General features: G+C 31.3%; 2 protein-coding genes across 4 annotated transcripts in view; both read left to right on the forward strand.

The window, feature by feature from the left end:
• Positions 1 to 384: 384 nt before the first annotated feature.
• On the forward strand, positions 385 to 5,573 carry LOC107626654 (putative disease resistance protein RGA3). Of its 3 annotated transcripts, none has more exons than XM_088504698.1 (4): positions 385 to 538; positions 634 to 727; positions 2,085 to 4,471; positions 5,195 to 5,526. In XM_088504698.1, exons 2-4 carry the CDS (start codon positions 670 to 672, stop codon positions 5,282 to 5,284), a joined length of 2,535 nt encoding a protein of 844 aa, XP_088360824.1. In that variant the 5' UTR covers positions 385 to 538; positions 634 to 669; the 3' UTR covers positions 5,285 to 5,526. The 3 variants fall into 3 exon arrangements, with proteins under 3 accessions (XP_088360824.1, XP_088360823.1, XP_088360822.1); XM_088504697.1 differs by having other exon boundaries at positions 477 to 538; positions 2,054 to 4,471; positions 5,175 to 5,573; XM_088504696.1 differs by having other exon boundaries at positions 477 to 538; positions 2,054 to 4,471; positions 5,195 to 5,573.
• An 8,982-nt stretch (positions 5,574 to 14,555) lies between these two features.
• LOC107626655 (putative disease resistance RPP13-like protein 3) overlaps positions 14,556 to 22,250 on the forward strand; it is a 34,708-nt gene continuing 27,013 nt past the window's right edge. Inside the window, exons 1-2 of the mRNA XM_088504699.1 lie at positions 14,556 to 14,696; positions 15,126 to 15,197. The gene's annotated coding sequence lies outside the window, so the exon portion shown is untranslated. The remainder of the gene's footprint in view (positions 14,697 to 15,125; positions 15,198 to 22,250) is intronic.

Consider the following 22,250-nt stretch of genomic DNA (forward strand, 5'->3'; position numbering starts at 1 on the left):
GAGAAATGTTTGTAATTTTTAAGATTTTTGTCATTATTATTTGTCTAGGATTATTACAAGTGAACTGGTGCTTAACAGTTACAAATTATAAATTATATGTTTGTTGTATGCAAAATATTTATAATTATAAATACAAATTATTATTGATCAAGTATAAGTATATATATATATAAGAGAATCAAAGTAAAAGAGAAGATAGACACCAAAAGAAAAAGAAAACAAAAGATTCTTTTCTTTTTAGTTAATTTTCCCTAATTGATTATTGGAAAGGGACAAAAGACGTGTTACCCCCATTATAGACTACTGCACTATACTTGAATTAACAATAGAAAATAGTGCATGATTAGGTCCACTAATTGAAGTATGTTACCCCCATTACAATTTCTTCCATCCATATATATAACTCACTTCTCATCTCTCTGTCCAAAAAAAAAAACTCATCACTCCATTATTGTTCACTTCTTCAATAAATTCGTTACTCATCCACTAATACAAGAGAGTCCAAACAAGCAATAACCAAAATTTTCACTACTTGCAGGTTTTTTTTCTTATTTCTTATTTTTTTAAGTTTACTCAGTTCAATGTGTAGTTCTCAAATGCAACGAGTTTCTAATAAAAGTTTTTCTTTTTTAGCATTTCATTGGTGGGAATTTCTTCGGTGCAAAATATATGAGCTGTTCTTCTTTGATGTTCTTTGGCTTTAATCACACTTCAGCAACGTCAGGAGGTATGATATATTGATTAGTTTTCAAAACAAGAATTTAGAGCTGAATTTTTTATTCTAGTTTCTAATTTTCAGTCTTACTTCATATGTAAGGATTTAATTAGATCTGATCTTCTCGTGCTGCTTCTTTTGTTATATTTCAATTTCCACCGTTTATTTAATTGTTTGAAAAGTAATGAAAATTAAGTACTAAAAAATAAATTAATATCAATAATGGTAGACTAAATTATGAAGGAAAAAAAAAAAACATAATATCGTAAACCTTCTAAATGTACAATTTAACCGCCAGGAATTTTTAAGAGGTTCAAGAAAGATGCTAATTTCTGTGTTTTCTAAACTATTGTTCTGAGAACTGAATTCAATCTGATTAATCGAGAATTAATCATCGAATCAATTCAGTCAGAATAAAAACTGATCGACAATGAATTAATAAAAAAAAACTCAAACAATCAATTAATCGGCCGAATCAGTTTGATTTTAAACGATTAACTGTTTAAAAATAATAAAATATCAAAAATTATTTTATTAAATTCGATTAACGTGATTTAAGTTCAATAGAATTTTTAAACTTTTAATAAATCTGCTGATTTGATTATTAGTTCGGCTTTCAGAATTTTTGTTACAAACTGTCGCTTTATATATATGTTTTATCAACTATGTTAGATTATATTAAATTAAAATTAGTTATCAAGGTAGAATATACGTTGAGTCGTTGAAATATAAAATACATATTAAAAATAAATTAAATTATACATATATTTATACATAAATACATAATAATTAATTTTAATAGCTTATTTTAATATGCAAAAATATTTTTAATATTATATTTTATATATTGACAAAGTGTAAGAACTAATTTTGGACAAAATATTAATAATATATCTTTCTTGTATTATTTGACAAGTTCATCAGAATACTGGATTTTACATTTTAAATAGGGTAAATTACACATAAGCTAAAGTTTGGGAGATAAATTACTATCATTATTAACTGCTTCCACTTTTATATTAACATTTGATTTTGTTGATGAAATTTGGACTGAGATTTGTTTTATGCTATGAATTTTGAGACTGCTTTTGAAAAGGGATTTTCAATTTGAAGTTTGTCATTTATCACACTCTCCTTTAATATACTTTTCAATCAACCAGCATTAACAATACATTGATTCTCCATATGTATAATTTGTTGCAAGATTATTTGTCAGTCAATACATAATCATTCTTAGCCACCCAAAGCAATGCTATCTGAAGACACCCACCACGTATGTGTGTATATATATATATATATATATTCTTGGCCTCTAACATTACTTTTTATCACCATAAGGTTCCACTCATTGATTCTTCAATGGCTGAAGTTGTTTCTGGTGTGCCATCAACACTCTTGGCCAATTTAGCAACAAAATCATTCCAAGAGATTACTCTGGCATGCGGTCTTAAAGATGATGTAAAAAAGTTTGAAAGTTCTTTGAGAACCATCAATGCATATCTCATAGATGCTGAGAACAAGCAAGCAAAAAATCGCAGTATAGATGAGTGGTTGAAGCAACTCAGAGAGGCATTTGATGATGCTGGTGACATATTGGATGAAATAGAGTATGAAGCAAAACTTAATGAAGTGGTCAAAATGTATGGAAGCATTAGCACCAAGGTCTGCCGATTCTTCTCGTACACAAGTAATCCACTTGCATTTCGCATCAGAATGGCCCACAAAATCAAAGATATGAAACAGAAGATGGATGAAAAAATAAGAGAAGGGAGAAAGTTGGGTATAGTTGAACATGTCAACACTCCAGCTATGGAGCACAATTTACCATGGCGAGAAACTGCTTCTTCATTGCCTTTCCGTGTGTGTGGTAGACTTGAAGAAAAAGAGAAGATTATAAATTCATTGATGACACAAAAATCACAAGCTAATAGTATTGATGTGATTTCAATTGTTGGAATTGGAGGTTTGGGAAAGACTACACTTGCACAAATGGTTTATAATGATACCCAAGTGAAGGCGAATTTCGATACATTAATGTGGGTTTGTGTTTCTGATGATTTTGATGTGAAGAAGCTAATACAAAGAATCATTCATGCGGCCTTAAAGAGAGAGAATGTCGTTAATGCAAATTCTAGTTTGGAATATATGATACCTCTTCTCAATCAAACGTTGCATGGTAAGAGATTCTTACTCGTGTTAGACGATGTTTGGAATGAAAACCACAACAAATGGGATGAATTGAGAAATCATTTGTTAGAAGCAGGTGGTGACAAAGGCAGCAAAGTTATAGTGACCACTCGTAGCAAAAAAGTTGCTGACATTGTGGGGAGTAATCTTCAAATGAAGTTAAAAGAACTTTCTGAGAATGAATGTTGGAGGCTCTTTGCAAAATGTGCATTCCAAGAAGAGAAGGAAGAAGAGAAGTACCCAAGGCTAAAGCAAATTGGGGAGCAAATTGTTAAAAAATGCAAAGGAGTACCCTTGGCTATAACAACTTTGGGTTGCTTGCTTAGATCGAAATCTCATGATGAAAATGAACGGAGAAAAATAAGGGATAGTGAGGTGTGGAATCTCAATCAAGAAGAAACTGACATTTTGCCATCACTTAAATTGAGTTACAATCACTTGCCACCACAAGTAAAGCAATGTTTTTCATACTGCTCTTATTTTCCAAAGGATTACGACTTTCATGTTATTGAGTTGATTATGTTCTGGATGGCTCATGGACTCCTCCAACCTACACGCGAAGAAGAAGACGCAGAAGATATTGGGGAGTTATATATTAAAAAGCTTGTTTCAACATCTTTACTTCAAATTGGTGATGGAGATGATCTTTTCCGCCTCTTTGATTTCCAAAATTTAATGACATTTAAAAGACTCAAAATGCATGATCTTGTACATGATCTAGCACAATTAACAATGAAAGAGTCAAGCAAGACAAGAACCATTGTGCAAGAGGGACAACAAGAAGCATCCATAGAATGGACCTCTAACAAGTTCAACTATCTGAGGGTGTTGCAACTAAAAAAAGATATGGAGTTGAGTTCGTTGCCTGATGATTGCTTTGTCAAAATGAAGAAGCACTTGAGATATCTCTATCTTGAAAATTGTCCTAGTTTGAAAAAGCTAACTGATTCCATTTGTAAGATGCAAAATTTGCAGAGTTTGTACCTTGATGAGTTTCCCAAAGACATGAAAAATCTCATCTATCTTCAATATTTGTTTTTGATGGGAATCAAAATTACAAGTTTGTCCTCAATGAACATAGGACGCTTCCAACAACTCAAATTCTTGTATCTTCAATGTCCAAAGTTAGTGTCCGTACCAAGTGCTGTTGGCCGCTTGACTACTTTAAAGAAGCTGGGCTTACTTTGGTGTGAAGAGCTGATGAATTTTGAGGATGAAGAGGAAGAAGGAAAGCAACATGTGGTAGTAAATAATTTAAACCTTCAATTATTCTTAATTATTGGATCAAAAAAGTTGAATGCTTTACCAAAATGGCTTGAAAGAGCTACTAAATTGCAATATTTGAGTATAAGCATAACAGGGATAAAATCATTGCCCACAAGGTTGTCGATGACTTCTCTTGAAGAACTTTATATCTATCATTGTAAAAATTTGTCATCTCTTCCCAACATGGATCAAACTCATAATCTTCAGTATTTAGTGGTATATGATTGTCCCGCATTATATGCAAAGTACAATAAGGAGACAGGTCCAGATTGGTCCAAAATTGCTCATATTCCACATTGCAAGGTTAGTTCAAATAATTTGTCTCATAATATTACAAATCTAACCATACTGATTGTTTATTATTATTATTATTATTATTATTATTATTATTATTATTATTATTATTATTAGTTCAATTTATGCATGAATAATTAATTATTGGATGTTTAATTAACCAGTTAGAGTTATATATCTTACTCTGCCTATAATTAATTATAAAACTTTTTAAATTGACAATCTAATTTTTTTTCTAAATAATTGCATATAATTTATCTATAAAAGGTATGGTAGTGAAGAAGAAGAAAGCAGTTCTTGTCAATTGTTTGAATTTCTTTTTAATAATATTTCTAAATAAATACATGAAATCGATTAACATTATTATGCCTGCAGCACATGTCTTGAATTTTAGTTATGAATCTTAATATTACCACTAATAATGGTAACTCTTTCAATTACTACGTATTATGAATTATTGTATTGAAAAGCACAATAAACTAATTATTATGTGAAATTCAAAGAATGAATAATTCTTAACCATTTGAATATTGGTTATACATTGTTTAAAATGAGCACAAAATTTTATTATTACTGTGATTATAGGAGTTGATGCATAAATCTTTATTTTTGGACAGTGAAATACTTTTTTATTGTCAAATAACAGAAAATGGAAATTTAGTATATATATGCATGGTTGAATTAAAGCTCAAGTTATTTTCATAAGCACTAGTCTATTGGCCTTTATTGCAGATTGATGAAGATGATGATAATGATGATGATGGTGATGATAATGATGATGATGAAGAATTTATGACGATGATGAAGATGATGATTGAATAAAAGATATGAATGAAGAAAAGAGAAATGATAATAATAACATTTTCTTTGTGTAATATCTTTGTCTAATATAATGGTTGTGTTCTAATATCTCTATGTAATATCTTTGTGTTCTAATATCTTTATAATGCTTCGATTGCTTTTGTATGTCCCATTTTCTTTTAAAACTGAAAGAAAGCTATGTAGCTGGGCACCTCAAACTTTTGGGTGTTGAGTTTGAATATGTCGAAGTTTTAATTGTTCTAGATTTCTATCTATTTTATTCAATTTTTACAGTTAAAATTTCTAATCACATTTGATTGTGCAAACAAATTTTACATTCAAGCATGCATTTTATTTCATTCATCCTTATTACAATTATAAAATGGTTAAGTGACTTTGATAAAATACATGTTATTTTGCTTTAATTCTTGTAATTACTTTTCTTTTGATTCACTAAAACCTAATAGGAGTTTTTGGATTTCTTCAATGAAGGATAAACAACAAAACCGCAAAATATATAGGAGAGGTAAATACTAAATCGATACTCGAAAGATTCTGATACTGACAAAATAGTATCAGACTTTTGTTATTGATAAAATGATCCCTAAAAAATTTTAAAATTTAACAAGCATGTCCTCAAACTCGCCGGAGTAAATCTCCGGCAAGCACAATGCTGACATGGCCACCGTATTTTAGTGACCTGGCAAACTACGTACTCCCAAACCCTAATCCCTCTCTCTCCAACGCAGACTCTCCCTCCATCTCCTTCTCCATCGCAGTCCTCCCCCTACCCAACGCAACCCCCTCCTCCATTGAAGGGGAGGGCTGCGATGGGGAGGGAGATGGAGGAGAGTCTGGGTTGGGGAGGGAGGGATTAGCTAGGGTTTGGGAGTGGTTTGCCAGGTTATTAAAATACGGTAACTATGTCAGTATTGTATTTATCGGAGATTTACTCCGACAAATTCAGGAACACGTTTGTCAAATTTTAAAATTTTTTAGGGATTATTTTGTCAATAACAAAAATTATGTACTATTTTGTCAATGTCAAAATCTTTCGAATATCGATTTGGTATTTACTTCTATATAACACCACAAGAACACCTGATCTAAGCTTAATAAAATTTATTAACCTTTTAATAACTTGAAAATTAGAGACTTATAAAATATGACAAAAAATAATTAAAATAACAAAAGGATTATTGAAACCCTATTAATTAGCTCTTGAATTATTCAATTTTGTGTGGAATATATGTAATGCTTTTAATGCTAAATTAATGTGCAGGGTGTGCCTCAACCTGTCGAGACTGCCAAAGTTATAGTGCCTTAGTGCAATGTACGGATCCATTAATTTTTGCAAATGCATTGAATTAAAAAAGTCTTTTGTAAAGTATTTGGTCCGATCTCTAAGACAATAGTGACTAGGGGTGGCAATGGGTGAAGTAGGATAGGGTTTGGAACCAACTCTAATTCTACTCGCGGGTTGAGAATATCTCAACCTTAATCCTATCCGCTCTTAATTTTCGGGTACCCGACCCTACCCGCGAATTATAAAAAAAGATGCAATATTATTATATAACTTGATGATAATTTAAAAAAGAACTGACTTTTATGTTAAAAAAAATATTAAATTATTAATTAATGATCTTCTTTTAATGACTAAGGATCTTTTGCATTTAGTAAGAGGTCTTTGGTTCAACATCCACTTAAAATATATTTTTATATAAGTATATAACATATACATATATAGGGTGCGGGTTGGTCGGATAGGGTTGAGGCACAACCCGCACCCTACCCAACCCGCACGATAACCTTACCCGTTGCGGATCGGGTTGGCAAACCTACCCAACCGGGTGGGATCGGATTGGGTACCCGCGGGTAGGGTACATATTGCCACCCCTAATAGTGACACTGAAGCACTGTCCGAATTAAAAATTGTATGCTGTTGTAAAATAAATAAAGAAGATATAATAAAATATAAAATAAATATGTATAAGTAGAAGACTCTAATATTAATATTTACCAATACTATTATAATATATTGATATTATATTAGTAAAATATGAAGAAAAAAGAGAAAAAAGTGCTTTTATTTATGTTGTTGTGTATCTCGTCAGAAGATTAGGCCTCTATTTATATACATACATAAAGTTATATTTTCAAACCTTTTTAAATGTAATTTCTCTTGAAAACTTGAACTTTATGGAAAATGGACATCCACCTCAAGCTATCTTATTTTATCACAACACTCCTCCTTAGATGACCATTTAAGATTATGCCTCGTTAAAACCTTACTAAAGAAAAACCCAATGGAAAAAAAAATTTAGTGAAGGAAAAAGAGTACAATATTCTTTGATAGGGACTGCCTCATTAAAAATTTGTCAAGAAAAATTCAATGGAAAAAAACCTGACCAAGGAAAAAAAAGTACAGTCTCTCCCTCTTGTCGACATCATTTAATGTCTCAAAATCGGCGAATCCCAATCTCATGTACCAATTTTCAAAAGAGGATTTTGGGAGTGACTTCGTAAATAAATATGCCAGATTATCACTTGAGCGGATCTGTTGGACATCAATTGTCCCTTAATTTTGAAGATCCTGAGTGAAGAAGAATTTGGGAGAAATATGCTTTGTTCTATCACCTTTAATGTATCCACCCTTAAGTTGAGCAATGCATACTATATTATCTTCAAACAGGACAGTTGGAGCTATCTTATGATCAATCAGTCCACACATAATGACAGAATATATTGGATCAAACTCCTGAGCCAAAAACACTCGCAACTTGATTCATGAATCTCTAGTATTTCAGCATGATTAGAGGAGGTTGCTGCTATTGTCTGTTTTGTGGGCCTCCATGATATAGTTGTACCACCATATGTGAATAAGTATCCTGTTTGAGATCTTCCTTTATTTGGATCAGACAAGTATCCAGCATCTGCATAGCCAACTAATTGTGACTTGGATTCATATGGATAAAACAATCCCATATCAACCGTTCTATAAAGATATCGAAAGATTTGTTTGATTCCATTCCAATGTCTTCTGGTTGGAGAAGAGATGTATCTTGTTAGTAAATTCACAGCAAATGATATATCGGGTCTTGTATTATTGGCAAGATACATTAGTGCTCCAATGACACTAAAATATGGTACTTCAGGACCAAGGATATCTTCATTTTCTTCTTTAGGACGAAATTGATTTTTTTCCGCATCCAAAGACCTTACGATTATTGGGGTACTTAATGGATGTGACTTATCCATATAAAATCTCTTCAAGATCTTTTCTGTGTATGTTGTTTGATGAATAAAGATCCCTTTTTTTGTATGCTCGATCTGCAGGCCGAGACAAAATTTAGTCTTTCTAAGATCTTTCATCTCAAACTCTTCTTTTAGAGTTTTTATAATTGTTGGAATCTCTTCAGGAGTTCTAATGATATTTAAATCATCAACGTACACCGCAATTATAATGAACCCAAATGCAGATTTCTTTATGAAAACACATGAGCAGATATCATCATTCTTGAATCCGTTTTTGGCCAGATACTCAGTAAGACGATTATACCACATTCGTCCAAATTGCTTCAGACCATATAAAGATCTTTGCAATTTAACTGAGTACAATCCCTATTAATATTCATTGGATAGTTTAGATATCTTTAGTCCTTCGGGGACTTTCATATAGATATTACGATCTAATGATTCGTATAAATAGGTTGTTACCACATATATTAAATGCATATGTAGTTTATGATATGCAGATAAACTGACCAAATAACGCAATGTTATTGCATCCACTACAAGGGAATATGTTTTTTCATAATCTATACCGGAACTTTGTGAAAAACCTTGTGCTACAAGTCGAGCTTTGTAGCGTACAACTTCGTTTTTCTCATTTCGTTTTCTCACAAATACCCATCGATATCCAACAGGTTTTACATCTTCTGGTGTACGGACTACAGGTCCAAAGACTTCACGTTTTGCAAGTGAGTCTAGCTCAACCTTCATGGCTTCTTCCTATTTTGGCCAATCATTTCTTTATCGACATTCTTCGACTGATCTTGGCTCAAGATCCTTACTTTCATGCATGATATTTAATGTCACATTATATGTAAATATTTCATTGACAATTGTCTTATTTCGGTCCCATTTTTCTTCTGTAAAGACATAATTTATCGAGATCTCGTCTTTTTCTCAATTTTCAGGTACCTGAACGTCTTCTGGCGTTAAAACTATATCAAAATTTTGGACAACTGTAGGTGTCTTTACTATGTCTTTTTCAACAGGAATAGTATTTACCTCTTTTCTTTTTCGAGAATTTTTGTCTTTGGAACCGACAGGCATGCCATGCTTCTGGCGTGAATTTGTGTCAGTGGCTATTTGTCCGACTTGGACATCAATTTGAATTGGGGCATTTTTTGCTGGTTTATAAGACGTGGTTATCCTCTTTGTATCGGAAAATGTATCAGGCAATTCATTTGCTATTCTTTGCAAATATATAATATTTTGAACTTCTAGTTCACATTGCCCTGATCGAGGATCCAAATGCATCAAGGATGATGCATTCCAATTAAGTTCCTTTTCAGGAAGCTTATTCTCTCCCGCTAATGTTGGAAATTTTGATTCATCAAAATGACAATCCGCAATTCGGGCTTTAAATACATCCTCAGTTTGTATCTCAAGATACCTTACTATAGAGGGAGAATCATTTCCAACATATATCCCCAATTTTCTTTGGGGTCCCATTTTGGTGCGAGAAGGTGGTGTAATGCGAACATATATCGCACACCTAAATATCCTTAAATGGGAAACATTTGGCTGCTTGCCAAAAGCTAATTACATAGGAGAGAACTTATGGTAACTCGTTGGTCTTAAACGAATAAGTGCTGCGGCATGTAAAATAGCATGCTCCTAACCCGAAGTTGGGAGATTTGTTCTCATAAGTAAGAGTCTAGCATTTAATTGGAGGCGTCTAATAAGTGATTTTGCTAACCCATTTTGTGTGTGAACATGAGCTACTGGATGTTCAACACTTATTCCATTAGCCATACAATAGGCATAAAAAACTTGGGAAGTAAATTCACCAGCATTATCAAGACGAATTGCTTTGATTGGATTTTCTGAAAATTGTGCTTTTAATCGAATAATTTGAGCAAGTAATCTCGCAAACGTCAGGTTGCGAGAAGACAATAAACACACATGTGACCATATCGAAGATGTGTCTATTATGACCATAAAATATCTAAAAGATCCACATGGTGGATGGATAGGTCCACATATATCACCTTGAATCCTTTCAAGGAATTCAGGGGACTCAAATTCAATCTTTACTGGTGATGGCCTTAAAATTAACTTCCTTGAGAACATGCAGCACAAGAAAATTCACTAGATTTAAAAATATTCTGGTTCTTTAGTGAATGTCCATGGGAGTTTTCAATAATTCTCCGCATCATGATTGTTCCCGAATGACGCAATCGATCATGCCAAGTTATGAATTCATTTGGGCTAGTAAACTTTTGGTTTACAATAGCATGTGATTCAATTGTACTAATTTTGGTATAATATAACCCAGATGAATGTGATGGTAACTTTTCTAATATAACCTTTTTATTTGAATCATGGGTTGTGATATACAAATACTCATGATTTCCCTCATTCATTGTTTCAATATGATATCCATTTCGGCGAATATCTTTGAAACTCAACAAGTTCCTCAGAAACTTGGTATATAATAGTGCATTATTTATTATGAATTTTGTTCCTCTAGGAAATAAAATTATAGCTCTTTCGGAACCTTCTATCACATTACCCAAGCCAATAATAGTATTAACACATTCTTCTTTTACCACAAGATGGGTATATATATATATATATATCACTTTTGAGAATGGTGTGCGAACTTGTACTATCCGCAAGGCATACATCTTCATTATATATCCTTGCCATTTTCTTCAAAGATAAATAATAATAAAATGAGTAGTAATACATGCACAGTCAAATTAAATTCTTGATTGGAATTATTTTTCTAAGAAACACTGTACAATGTCATACACTAAAATTTTATTATTATCACTATTATTATTAAAACCGGACACATTTAGTGATTTCAAAATTCTTAAACATAAACATAAACATTAATACTTCATTATTTATATACATCATATTTAAAACTTAAATACATAAAAAAATAAAACTTAACAATAAGTTCCTTACATTATCTATTTACATGAATACTTAACAATCTCACATATTAAACTATTCTATCATTGATCAAATGACCAATATTTTATTCAGGATCCTCACATAATGAGTGGTGTAATTTTCAGCATCATTTGAAACAAAATTTGTTTCCTTTCCTTTGTCATTCTTTTTCAAAGATGCTTGATAAAGATCGATTAGGTGCCTTGGGGTACAACAGGTACGTGACCAATGGTCCTTTCCACCACAATGGAAACATGTATTCTCTGTTGAGTTATTTTGCCCAGAATTTTTTTTTATCCCACTTTTGGTGAGATCCTTTTTTGTGAATATAATTATTCTTCCTTCCATAATTTTTCTTGTTACCAAAATCTTGCCATTTACCTCTTCTGGGGTTATGAATTGCCGCATTTACTTCAGGAAATGGGGCAGCGCCAGTTGGGCGCACTTCATGATTCCTTAAAAGTAATTCATTGTTGCGTTCAACAACAAGAAGGCAAGAAATTAACTCAGAATACTTTTTAAATCTTTTTTCTCGATACTGCTACTGCAGGAGCACATTCGAGGCATGGAATGTCGAGAAAGTTTTATCTAACATATCATTATCAGTTATCTTTTCCCCACATAATTTCATTCGTGAGGTGATTCAAAATATTGCAGAATTATATTCATTTATGGATTTAAAATCCTGTAGACGCAAGTGCATCCATTCATATCGGGCTTTAGGAAGTATCACTGTCTTTTGATGATTGTATCTTTCTTCAAGATCTTTCCACAGATCTGTAGGATCTTTTAATGTGAAATATTCATTTTTCAATCCTTCGTCAAGATGACGACGAAGAAAAATCATGGCTTTGACTTTATCCTTCCGGGATACATTATTTTCAGCCTTAATGGTATCTCCAAGATCCATTGAATCAAGATGGATTTCAGCATCTAGTATCCATGATAAATAGTTGTTTTCAGATATATCAAGAGCATTAAATTCAAGATGGGAGAGATTCGATATAATGAAAATTTGTTACCTGGAGTCTTCCTAAAATTTGATCAAAGTCTCGTGCTGATAACATGTTGTAAAATAAATAAGGAAGATATGATAAAATATAAAATAAATATGTATAAATAAAAGACTCTAATATTAATATTCACCAATACTATTATAATATATTGATATTGTATTAGTAGAATATAGAGAGAAAAGAGAGAAAAGTACTTTTATTTATGTTGTTGTGTATCTCAGAGGTTTAAGCCTCTATTTATATACATACATAAGGTTATGTTTTCAAACCTTATTAAATGTAATTTCTCTTGAAAACTTGAACCTTATGAAAAATGGACATCCACCTCAGGCTATCTTATCTTATCACAACATATGCAACTTAATACTTATATTTGAAGTCAAAGTAAATAATTTTAACTTTAAAAAAGATTCTAAATAATACATTGTTGTTAAAATATTTGTTCTAATAAAAAATATTAAAACTCAGTCTCTATTACAATAAATAAAATAGATAATATTACAAAAATTTTATTTATTCAAAACATCATTTATATTATTCATTTATATTCTTCATTGATTATAGGAACCAAATTTACCAACATTAATAATATTATTAAACTTAGATAATATACCAATCAAGAAATTAAAAATAAAAAAGTAAACGAATTCAAAACAGATCTTCAGACGAAGAACATATATATAAAGATAAAATAAAAAAGATAATAAAAAATACATACATGTCAATAGTTCAAAAAAGAAATATGCTTTTTTAAAACTATATGACAGGAAGAAGAAAAAAACTACTCTAACAAATAACAACAAAAAAATAAAAAAAAAACATATATCATACAAAAAGATTAAGTTTATCAATTAAAATAAATATAAAAATATAAATAAAAAATAAAAATATAATTTTGTATAATTTTAATATAAAATAATTTTTATATTATAAAATATTTTAATATAAAAATCAAATTTAATAGTAATTTATATATATATTTTAATTAATTTTTAAATAATATAATATTTATTAAAATATATTATATACTATTATTTATTTATCATCCCCACGATATAGGGACTCACTCTAATTGAATTAAAACTATGCGTCTTCATCCCAAACTTTTCAGGGGTGTTGTGTTGGAATATGTTATGTTTTAATTATTCGAAGGGAGCCACTCACATAAAGACGCTTAAAACATCTGTTTTAAAGATGTTTTTTTAATAATTAATATTTAACCTATATAATCGATCAAATTGTGTTATTTTTGTTAAAATTAGATGAAATAAATCGGTTTAACCAAAAAATCGATAAACCAAATCTTGAACCAATTTAAATTAATATTTTTTATAAAAATGACTATAATATCCCTATTATAGAAAATGACTTAAAATATTTCTACTATATATTTTAAAACTCTAAATTTTAACCGTTCTCTTCTCTCTATGTCATTATAGAATTAGAATTTAAGATTTTTAAAATTAATATAAATAATAAGAATATTTTAGTCATTTTTTATAATAAGAGTATTATAGTCATTTTCTATAAAAAAGAATATTAATTTAGATCGGTTCAAGATTTGATTTATCGATTTTCGGTCAAATTCGTTTGTTTGGTCTAATTTTGACAAAAATAACACAATTTGATCGATTATATAAATTAAATTTTAATTATTAAAAAACGTCTTTAAAAAAAGACGTTTCAAACGTCTTTATGTGAGTGACTCTCTTATTCAAAATGTTTCACATTAAGTATATTCTATTTTTAATTGGTTGTCATAATTTAATTGGGTGTCATTATTGATCATCAATAAGATTGACATTATATATATATATAATGGGATAGAAAAAACAATAATTATTAGTAGAGTAAAGTTCATATGTTATGTATTACTACTTTTAAACGTTCGTATACCTTTCTGATTGAGAAGGTTTAGAATCCCATTTTATATAGTATATACTTTGATGAAGAAATCATCCAAGTTATTTATTTTGCGTGCTTTATGATATATTCTGCTAAGAACCGTTTTGTTTGATTTCAAAAGGAAAGCATAATATAATTGCTCTTCTTTTAATTTATGTTATCCTGCAAAGAACAAAGTCCCTTCTCTCACTCTCAGCACCTCATCTATCCCATTCTCAAATTAAACTCTTACTCTTAATTAATTCCATTCAGCAACTTATCATACATTATTTTCGCCTCAATTTATTTGTGGCACACAAGTTTGACACTTCTGATCTGTAAGTGATTTTTTTTTTTCTCTAGAATGTGTATTATTATTATTATTATTATTATTATTATTATTATTATTATTATTATTATTAAAAACACTTGTTAAGGTTATTAAAGTAGTAAATTTCATGGATAAATAATTTTTAAATTAAACTTCAATTCATTAAACACTAAAAAAACTAGTTATTTTTTAATGAATTATCAAAATACTTGAAATTAATTAGCTAACACCCCTTTCAATTTCATGTCAAATCTTTTTTCCTCTAATATGTACGGTGGTCAACTTAATTTAGAGTTAGAGTTAGATTTATTTTGTATATATGAAATGTACAAATACACACATCTTAATAACACTTGGCCTATTTTGAACATATGTTCTACCTCTATTAGCGTTGAAATAATCATGACTTGTTTCCTTCTTCTATTGTGGCAATTAGATTTGAGTCCTAAGATTTTTGAAGGTTCACTTGGATCAGGTTCAATTTGGAGATTATATTATAACTTATCAGGTTTGTATCTCTTCCTTCATTCTTTGTTAGCATATCATTTTACATTAGAACGATTGTTTATAATGAGAATAAAATAAATGATAAAATTTAGACTATTACTATATTAAGTTATAAAGTTTCTTAACAGGTTTTAACATTCGTCATTTGCCTAATTATATTATATAAATTTGTCTTTTCTAAATTTATATCAAGATTGCCAAAGTCACAAGCTAAAAAAATTCGTGGAACTCACCTAAATTCGACTAATAAACTCGTATAAGTTTACCTGTTATAAATTTTTTTAAAAAATATATATATCATAATAATATATATATATATATATATATATATATATATATATATATATATATATAGGCATTTAAAATTAATAACTTCAACCCAAAACACATAATAAACTAAAATAATAATATAAGTTATAATAAGTATTATACATTCAAATCCTCTACAATTATATAATAAATACTTATAATTAAGCACTCTGAGTCTAAATCCCAACATTAAGACAACATAAAACACACACAAAGATAATCAAAGCTAACAGACAAAATAAAAGAAATACAACTAATCAATGATTAAAAGTTCTATTAGACTAAACTCAAATCTTCTAACATCAATCTTCATGCTATCATAAATTGAGGAACTTATCCCATAACCAACATTCTCAAGCATTCTGCCTGTCATGAACAAATTCAAAATCATTCAACAACCACTCTTAAAGTATTTAACTTAAAAAAAAAAACATTTGACAATTAAACATTTAAGTTCAACAGCCTATTGACAATTAAATATAATCAAGTTACTAACAATCATGAACCATATTATTTAAACAAACTATTAATGTAACACCCTCACTATCAGAAATCACGCTTCCGGCTGCGCTACTCTGATAGCAAGGAGTATTACGACTACTTTACATACTAAATACTAAAATAGGAGCCTGTGACTCGACACTGTATCGCTGATTTCCTTAAAAACCGGAAATAAACACTTTATCTTAATAAAAATACAAACAGGCATAGATTCATATACAAGACTCCTTACATAATAACCCATAATATAATATACATATAGAACATACAATTCCTATCCCTCTTACAAATTTGTTATAACAAAGACGAGGGAATAAAATAACCTAATTAATACAACAACATATCAACCAAACGCAGTATAACTCTTCTTAACGCTTCTTCATCCGGTTCCTGAAAAGGTAAAGCTGTAGGGGGGTGAGAACCTAACCACACGGTCTCACCACGGAGTTTCAAAGTTGTCATAAGAAGATATTCAATAAGAAAACTGTTTTCAGATTCTGTAATTATCATTGTCTTATAAATACTTCTAAAATTCAATAGCTAATCGTTTAAAACCTTTTCAAAGAGGCAGTGTTTAACATTTTCAAAAAAAATCAAAATCTTTCCTTTCTCATAAGCAAATCTCAATCAGAAACCAACCACACAATCAAACAACACAGTCATTAATTCAGCACCAAGGTTCATTCTTAAATGTAGCACACCAGGACAAACACAGGCAAGACAAACAAGGAAAGCACAAGTAGGTAGCAGTTACAGCAAATTGTTCAAGTAGCAGTTAAGAACAGTTTAGCAATTAGGCAAACCAAAACAAGTTCAAACCCAAGCAAAGCATACAAATGCATATGATGCATGCCTGTCCTATGGCTGATGAGGCTCATCTGTCGGTTATCCAGCCAACCCGACAAGTCTGAATTGTCCTTAGACTGTCCCCCGACGTGCATCCCCAAGAGTCTATGCATAGTTTTTTTCTCAAATAATCAATATTACTCAATGGGGGTAACATTCCCGGGAATTTATATAGTGCCCGGTCACACTTACGTCGTAGGGTCAACAGAGTATCGAGTTTTCAACCTGGTACACGTGGTGGCAAGCCACGGCACTTAATCCAGGGAACCTCGTATCTCAGATATTTCAAATTCATAAGCCATATAAATAATTCATTCATCATTCATCAATATCTAAGCCATTCTCAATATTATCATCATTCGTCAATCCATATCCATTTCCAAATTTATTCAAAAATCATATTTCAAATCAATCCTCATCATCCTTCTTTGATAAATGAAGTATTCTTAAATCATCATTTAATGCTTAAAATTAAACCTTTTAAAATAACTACTTCAAATGAAACTTCTAATTTTATAAAATTTCGGCAGCATCTCCTCTAAAACTCGGATTCTGCCACCCTTTTCGGGTCCCATCCAAACGTTTCTCAAACCTTTCCAAAACCTCAATCATTTTCCAAGATTCGGCTAGTTCCAATATCAAATAATTTTCAAAGCGAATCAGTGCCCATAATAAATCTCTTTTTAAAATCAGACCAGCTCAAATACTAAATCATTTATGAAGTCACTAACTCAAAATTAAACCATTTCCAAAGCCAATTCTTTTACATCATCAAAAATAGCTTCAAAACCAAGAAAAGCCATTTCTCATAATAATCAACTAAATAACCTTTCAAACTAATTTCTTTTCAGCAATCACAAACTACTCAAGCAGCCAAGCAATCAGTCATTCAGTCCAGCAAACAACCACATTTAGAAGGCAATTATAATCACAGGCATATGTTCTCTCACATTAATATCTATTTATCACAACTCTGTAATATAAATTAGATTTTAAGAAAAACCCCTACCTCGACTCGTCGAAACCATAACTTAAAATGCGTCAACGAAACCATTTCTCTTAACCCGAAACCAACAGCAACCGCAAACTCCGTCCCTGATCACTTTTGCAGCACTCACAGCAACTTAAAAGCGACATGCATCGCTCAAAACACGACCCTACGTTACCAGAACCTCAGAGTTTATAACCAAACATAACATAATATTAACACGGCTTTCCGAAACGTAAATACTTACCGAACTAAGAAAATGAAACAGCGGCGGTCGCTGAATTGGTTTAGCGGCAGCTCCGGCAGCCACCTCGAACGGCAGCGGCGACCAGAACTCCGGCATCGGCGACTGAAACAAACATACAGCGATGATTAAGCTCCCGGAAATTCAAAGAAAGCAAAAACCAACTTAAAACCTTACCGGCGGTAGATCTCGGTGGCGGCAGAGGTGTTCTCCGACGGTAGAAGCGGCGGTAACCCCGATGGCGGCGCTGACAACGACGGCTCCCTCCGGTGACTACCTAACCACGGCGACGGCAAGGAAGCCATGGCAGCGGCGGCAACAAGCTCCTCTCCCGCGGGCTCCTTCTCTCTCCTGCGTTTGGCTCGGCGGCAACGGAGATCTCTTCTCCTTTTTCTACCCGCGACCAGCCTTGACGGTGACGGACCCAGAGGCGGCAACGACCATACGCGCAGCAGCAGCAGCCCGCGATGATGACGATGGCGGCGCAGCGTGGTGGCGGCGCGACGAATGGTGGCGACGGCGCAGGTGACACGACGAAGGCGGTCCGAACAGCTCCTCCTCCCCTCCCTCTCTCACGGGTCTTCCTCTTCTCTTCCTCGGCGGCGCGATGACAGATCCGACAGCGGTGACGCGACGCAGCGGCTCCCACGCGACACTCTCCTTCTCTCTCAGATCTCCCCTCTCCTCTGCCAGCAGCGGCGGCGACGGTGGCAGTGACACCCACCGCGCCGCCTCACTCTTCTCCCCCATCTCCTTCCTTCCTCGGTTCCCATCCTTCTTCCCCTTTCTCTTTTTTTTTTTTTCTTTCTTTCCTTCTGATGGGATTTTTGTGGGTAAGTGAGGGTAGGGAAAGGGGTGCAGCTGTGTGTGCGTGTGAACTGAGAGATGTGAGTGTGAGTGTTTATAAAAATTAGGCTTATGGTTTTGTTTTAGCAATTTAGGATTTAATTTAGATTTTAGTTATTTTTAATCAAATTAGAGTATATAATGTTAATTTGAAATCTAATTTTAATCTTCAAAATTATTTTAAAATATTATTTGTTGTATTAAAATACTAATTGGTTTAAAATCAAATTCTCTAATTGAATTTATAAGATAATAAGATTAATTTTCTTTATTTCTAAAACTTGAAGTATTAAATCATAGAAATATCAATTATTTGAATTAAATCACATAAATATTCTTGTCATCCAATAACTACTAATTTTGAAATTTAAATATAGCAAATAATTCAATAATTATAAAATTAGGTAAAATTCTAATTAATTATCAAAACCTGATTTAATTAGCTTTAATAAAATAATTCCTAAAGATAAAATTTCTAATGAATTAAATGAATTGAAATTAATTTATAATAAGATTTATTCGAAAATTCTGGGTCTTACATCCTACCCACCTTATAAAATTTTCGTCCTCGAAAATTGATACAAAATAAAAGAGATTTTTATATCACTTCAAATACCAGAATTTTCATATAGCATAAAAACTTAAAGGGTATAAGTATGATGTGAAATAGAAATTACAAGATAGGCTTGATGTACAAGATGATATGTTTCAACATGTAATGGTAAAGTAAGGTGGAAAAAGTTTATAAAATAAGCCGGGGTTAAAACGATGTGCTTAATGTCCGTTTACTGATCTCATACCAACTTCAGAGATTCAACTATTCAAACTTCAACATAACTTATCTCCACTATTCTCAACCGTACTTCATTGAGTAACTCATCCGAAGGTTTTCAACCTCGTCAACACTTCGCAAATTTTAATGGTCACAAACCCAACATCAACAAAATCCTTTCACATGAAATAAGGTTCCACAACTCCCTGCAACGTCGTACACTTACGAATTTCACCTTTTGCGTTCACCAAAACTGTCCTAAAGGACTAATATGTCGTTTACTAAGTCTAACGGTTACACAAGATACCAAAACTAATCTCGAGTATATTCAGAACGATAATAAACCATGAAAAAGAAAGAAAAGCGACAAGGGCCGCGTTCGCGAAAATTTGAAAGAATAAATGCAATTGCAGGTAAACAAGGATGCTCAAGCAATGAAGTTTGCTAGAAAAGAATCAATTGATAATTTCAAGGATAACCCTTGGATCAAAAGAAATTCAATAGGACCAATAAGAAGAAAATCTGCGTATTAGTTTTTAACATATCCAAGCTGAGTCGAAAAAATATGAGATTTCATAGAAAAGAAATGATTAAAGATTATGCTGACGAGGATAAAATTCGTATAAATTCAAGAGGATGCGTAAGATTGCAACTAAATAACGATTTACAGGCACGAGAAAATGTTCTGGAAAGAAAATCGTTTTGCATCTAAATAGGAAATTTGAATCCAGGAACTCCATAAGAAATAAGAAAAGTAGTGATGATTTAAATTGAAATAAGTTCAAGCCAGAACAAAGGAACACTAAGTTCACAAGAAAGGAATGACTGAACTAACGACATCATTTGCAAAACTCAAAAGCATGGAAAAATTTAAGAAAGTGTGATTTCTCATTTTAAAAAGAAAAGATATGAAATAAATATCCTTCAAGTGAGGTAATAGAAGCGTAAATATTGAGTTATGTTAAATCGAATTCAAGTTAAATTAGATTATTTGTGTAAAACTTGAAATAATAAAAATTAATTGAACTAAAAATGTTGAAAAATCTTAAAAGATCATAATCAAACAAGAATATGCATAAAAATTTAAATTTTATTCAGAAGAGAAGGTCCGAGGTAAATTAGTCAATAAAAGAATACTTGGTATATTACAAACAAGTTAGTTTCGTTTGCATAAGAAAGTTTTAAAGCTTCATATAGTGAATATATGCGAAGTTCCAAAACGATTTTATTGAAATTTAAAGTAAGGCTACAAATAGAATCCAGCAAAAGAACTGAATTGAATTTTTTTTTTTTTTTTTCAATGAAATCCAAAACAAAAATCTTAGAACGAGATTATAAAAAGTGGTATGTTGCACCAAAATAAGTTTGAAGTTTACTCAAAGGAATACAAATTTTGATAAAGAAGAATAAGCAACCAAAATGGTATTTCACAAAAACTTGGAGAAACGTTTGAAATTATAGGTAAGCAAGGATGTATAAAAACAGAAAGATGTACTGAAAGGAAAAATCAAGTTGTAACCCTATGAAGGAATGAATTCACTTTCCCAAAATAATTACAAGAAGTTTTAATAAGGTATTGCGTCAAAATAATCCAATTTAAAATAAATTATATAAAGTTAGTCAATTAACTAGAACAGAAGCAAGAACCGCTTATCAAGAATCTTAGAGTACATAATCAAGTAAAGACATATATAAAAATTTGAGTAAATATTAGAGGAGAATCAAATTATGTTCAAAGAAAGAAATCTAATGTAAAGTGTTCCTATATAGTTAATAAAAGTATAGATAGTACCCTTAAAAACAAGTATGTCTTTAGCTACATAAAGGATTTATTTATTTCTTGTAGGAAAGTACATGTAAGATCAGAGATAGTTATATCCAAAATTCAAAGAATGGTTATAGACAAGATTAGATAGAATAAAAAGATCAAAACTTTTCTCAATGTAGATTTCGAAACAAAAACTTCGAAAGAATATTACTAGAATTATTATCTCATACCAAAACAAACTCGAAATTTTTACCAAGGAGAGTACTTTATTCATTTAAAGGAAAACAGGATAAAAAAAATTGTAACCTGGGCAAAATACGCATAAGTTGTAGAAGGTGAAGTAGAAGAACCAAATCACACAATTAGCTTACTATGAATCGTAACTTTCACGGTTTCAAATCACTCAAGTATTAAGAATTATGTGTTACGCTAGAACAGATTTAAGATCGAATAAAAGGATACAAAATTTATGAAGAAATGTATAAATAATAACAATGATGAATAATCAAATCTGGTTCCAAAAAGAATTGAAACAGGGAGCGAAAAAGATAATAAATCGAAGAATAAGCAACACACGCATCATGTGGCATGATTAAAACACCTAACTTCAGTGTAAACTAATCAAGAAATAACATTTGACGTTTATCAAAGAATTAAAGACCGTTGTCATGCGAAACAAGTTCAAAACCAACTTAAAGAAAAAAAACTCATGATTCGAAGAGAGAAATATGAGCAACATTAGGGTAGAGGTTCCAAATGATTTCAAGTGAATAATCAGGA

This window comes from Arachis ipaensis, chromosome B2, assembly GCF_059453495.1.
Source record: "Arachis ipaensis isolate K30076 ecotype BB chromosome B2, ASM5945349v1, whole genome shotgun sequence".
Taxonomy (NCBI): domain Eukaryota; kingdom Viridiplantae; phylum Streptophyta; class Magnoliopsida; order Fabales; family Fabaceae; genus Arachis; species Arachis ipaensis.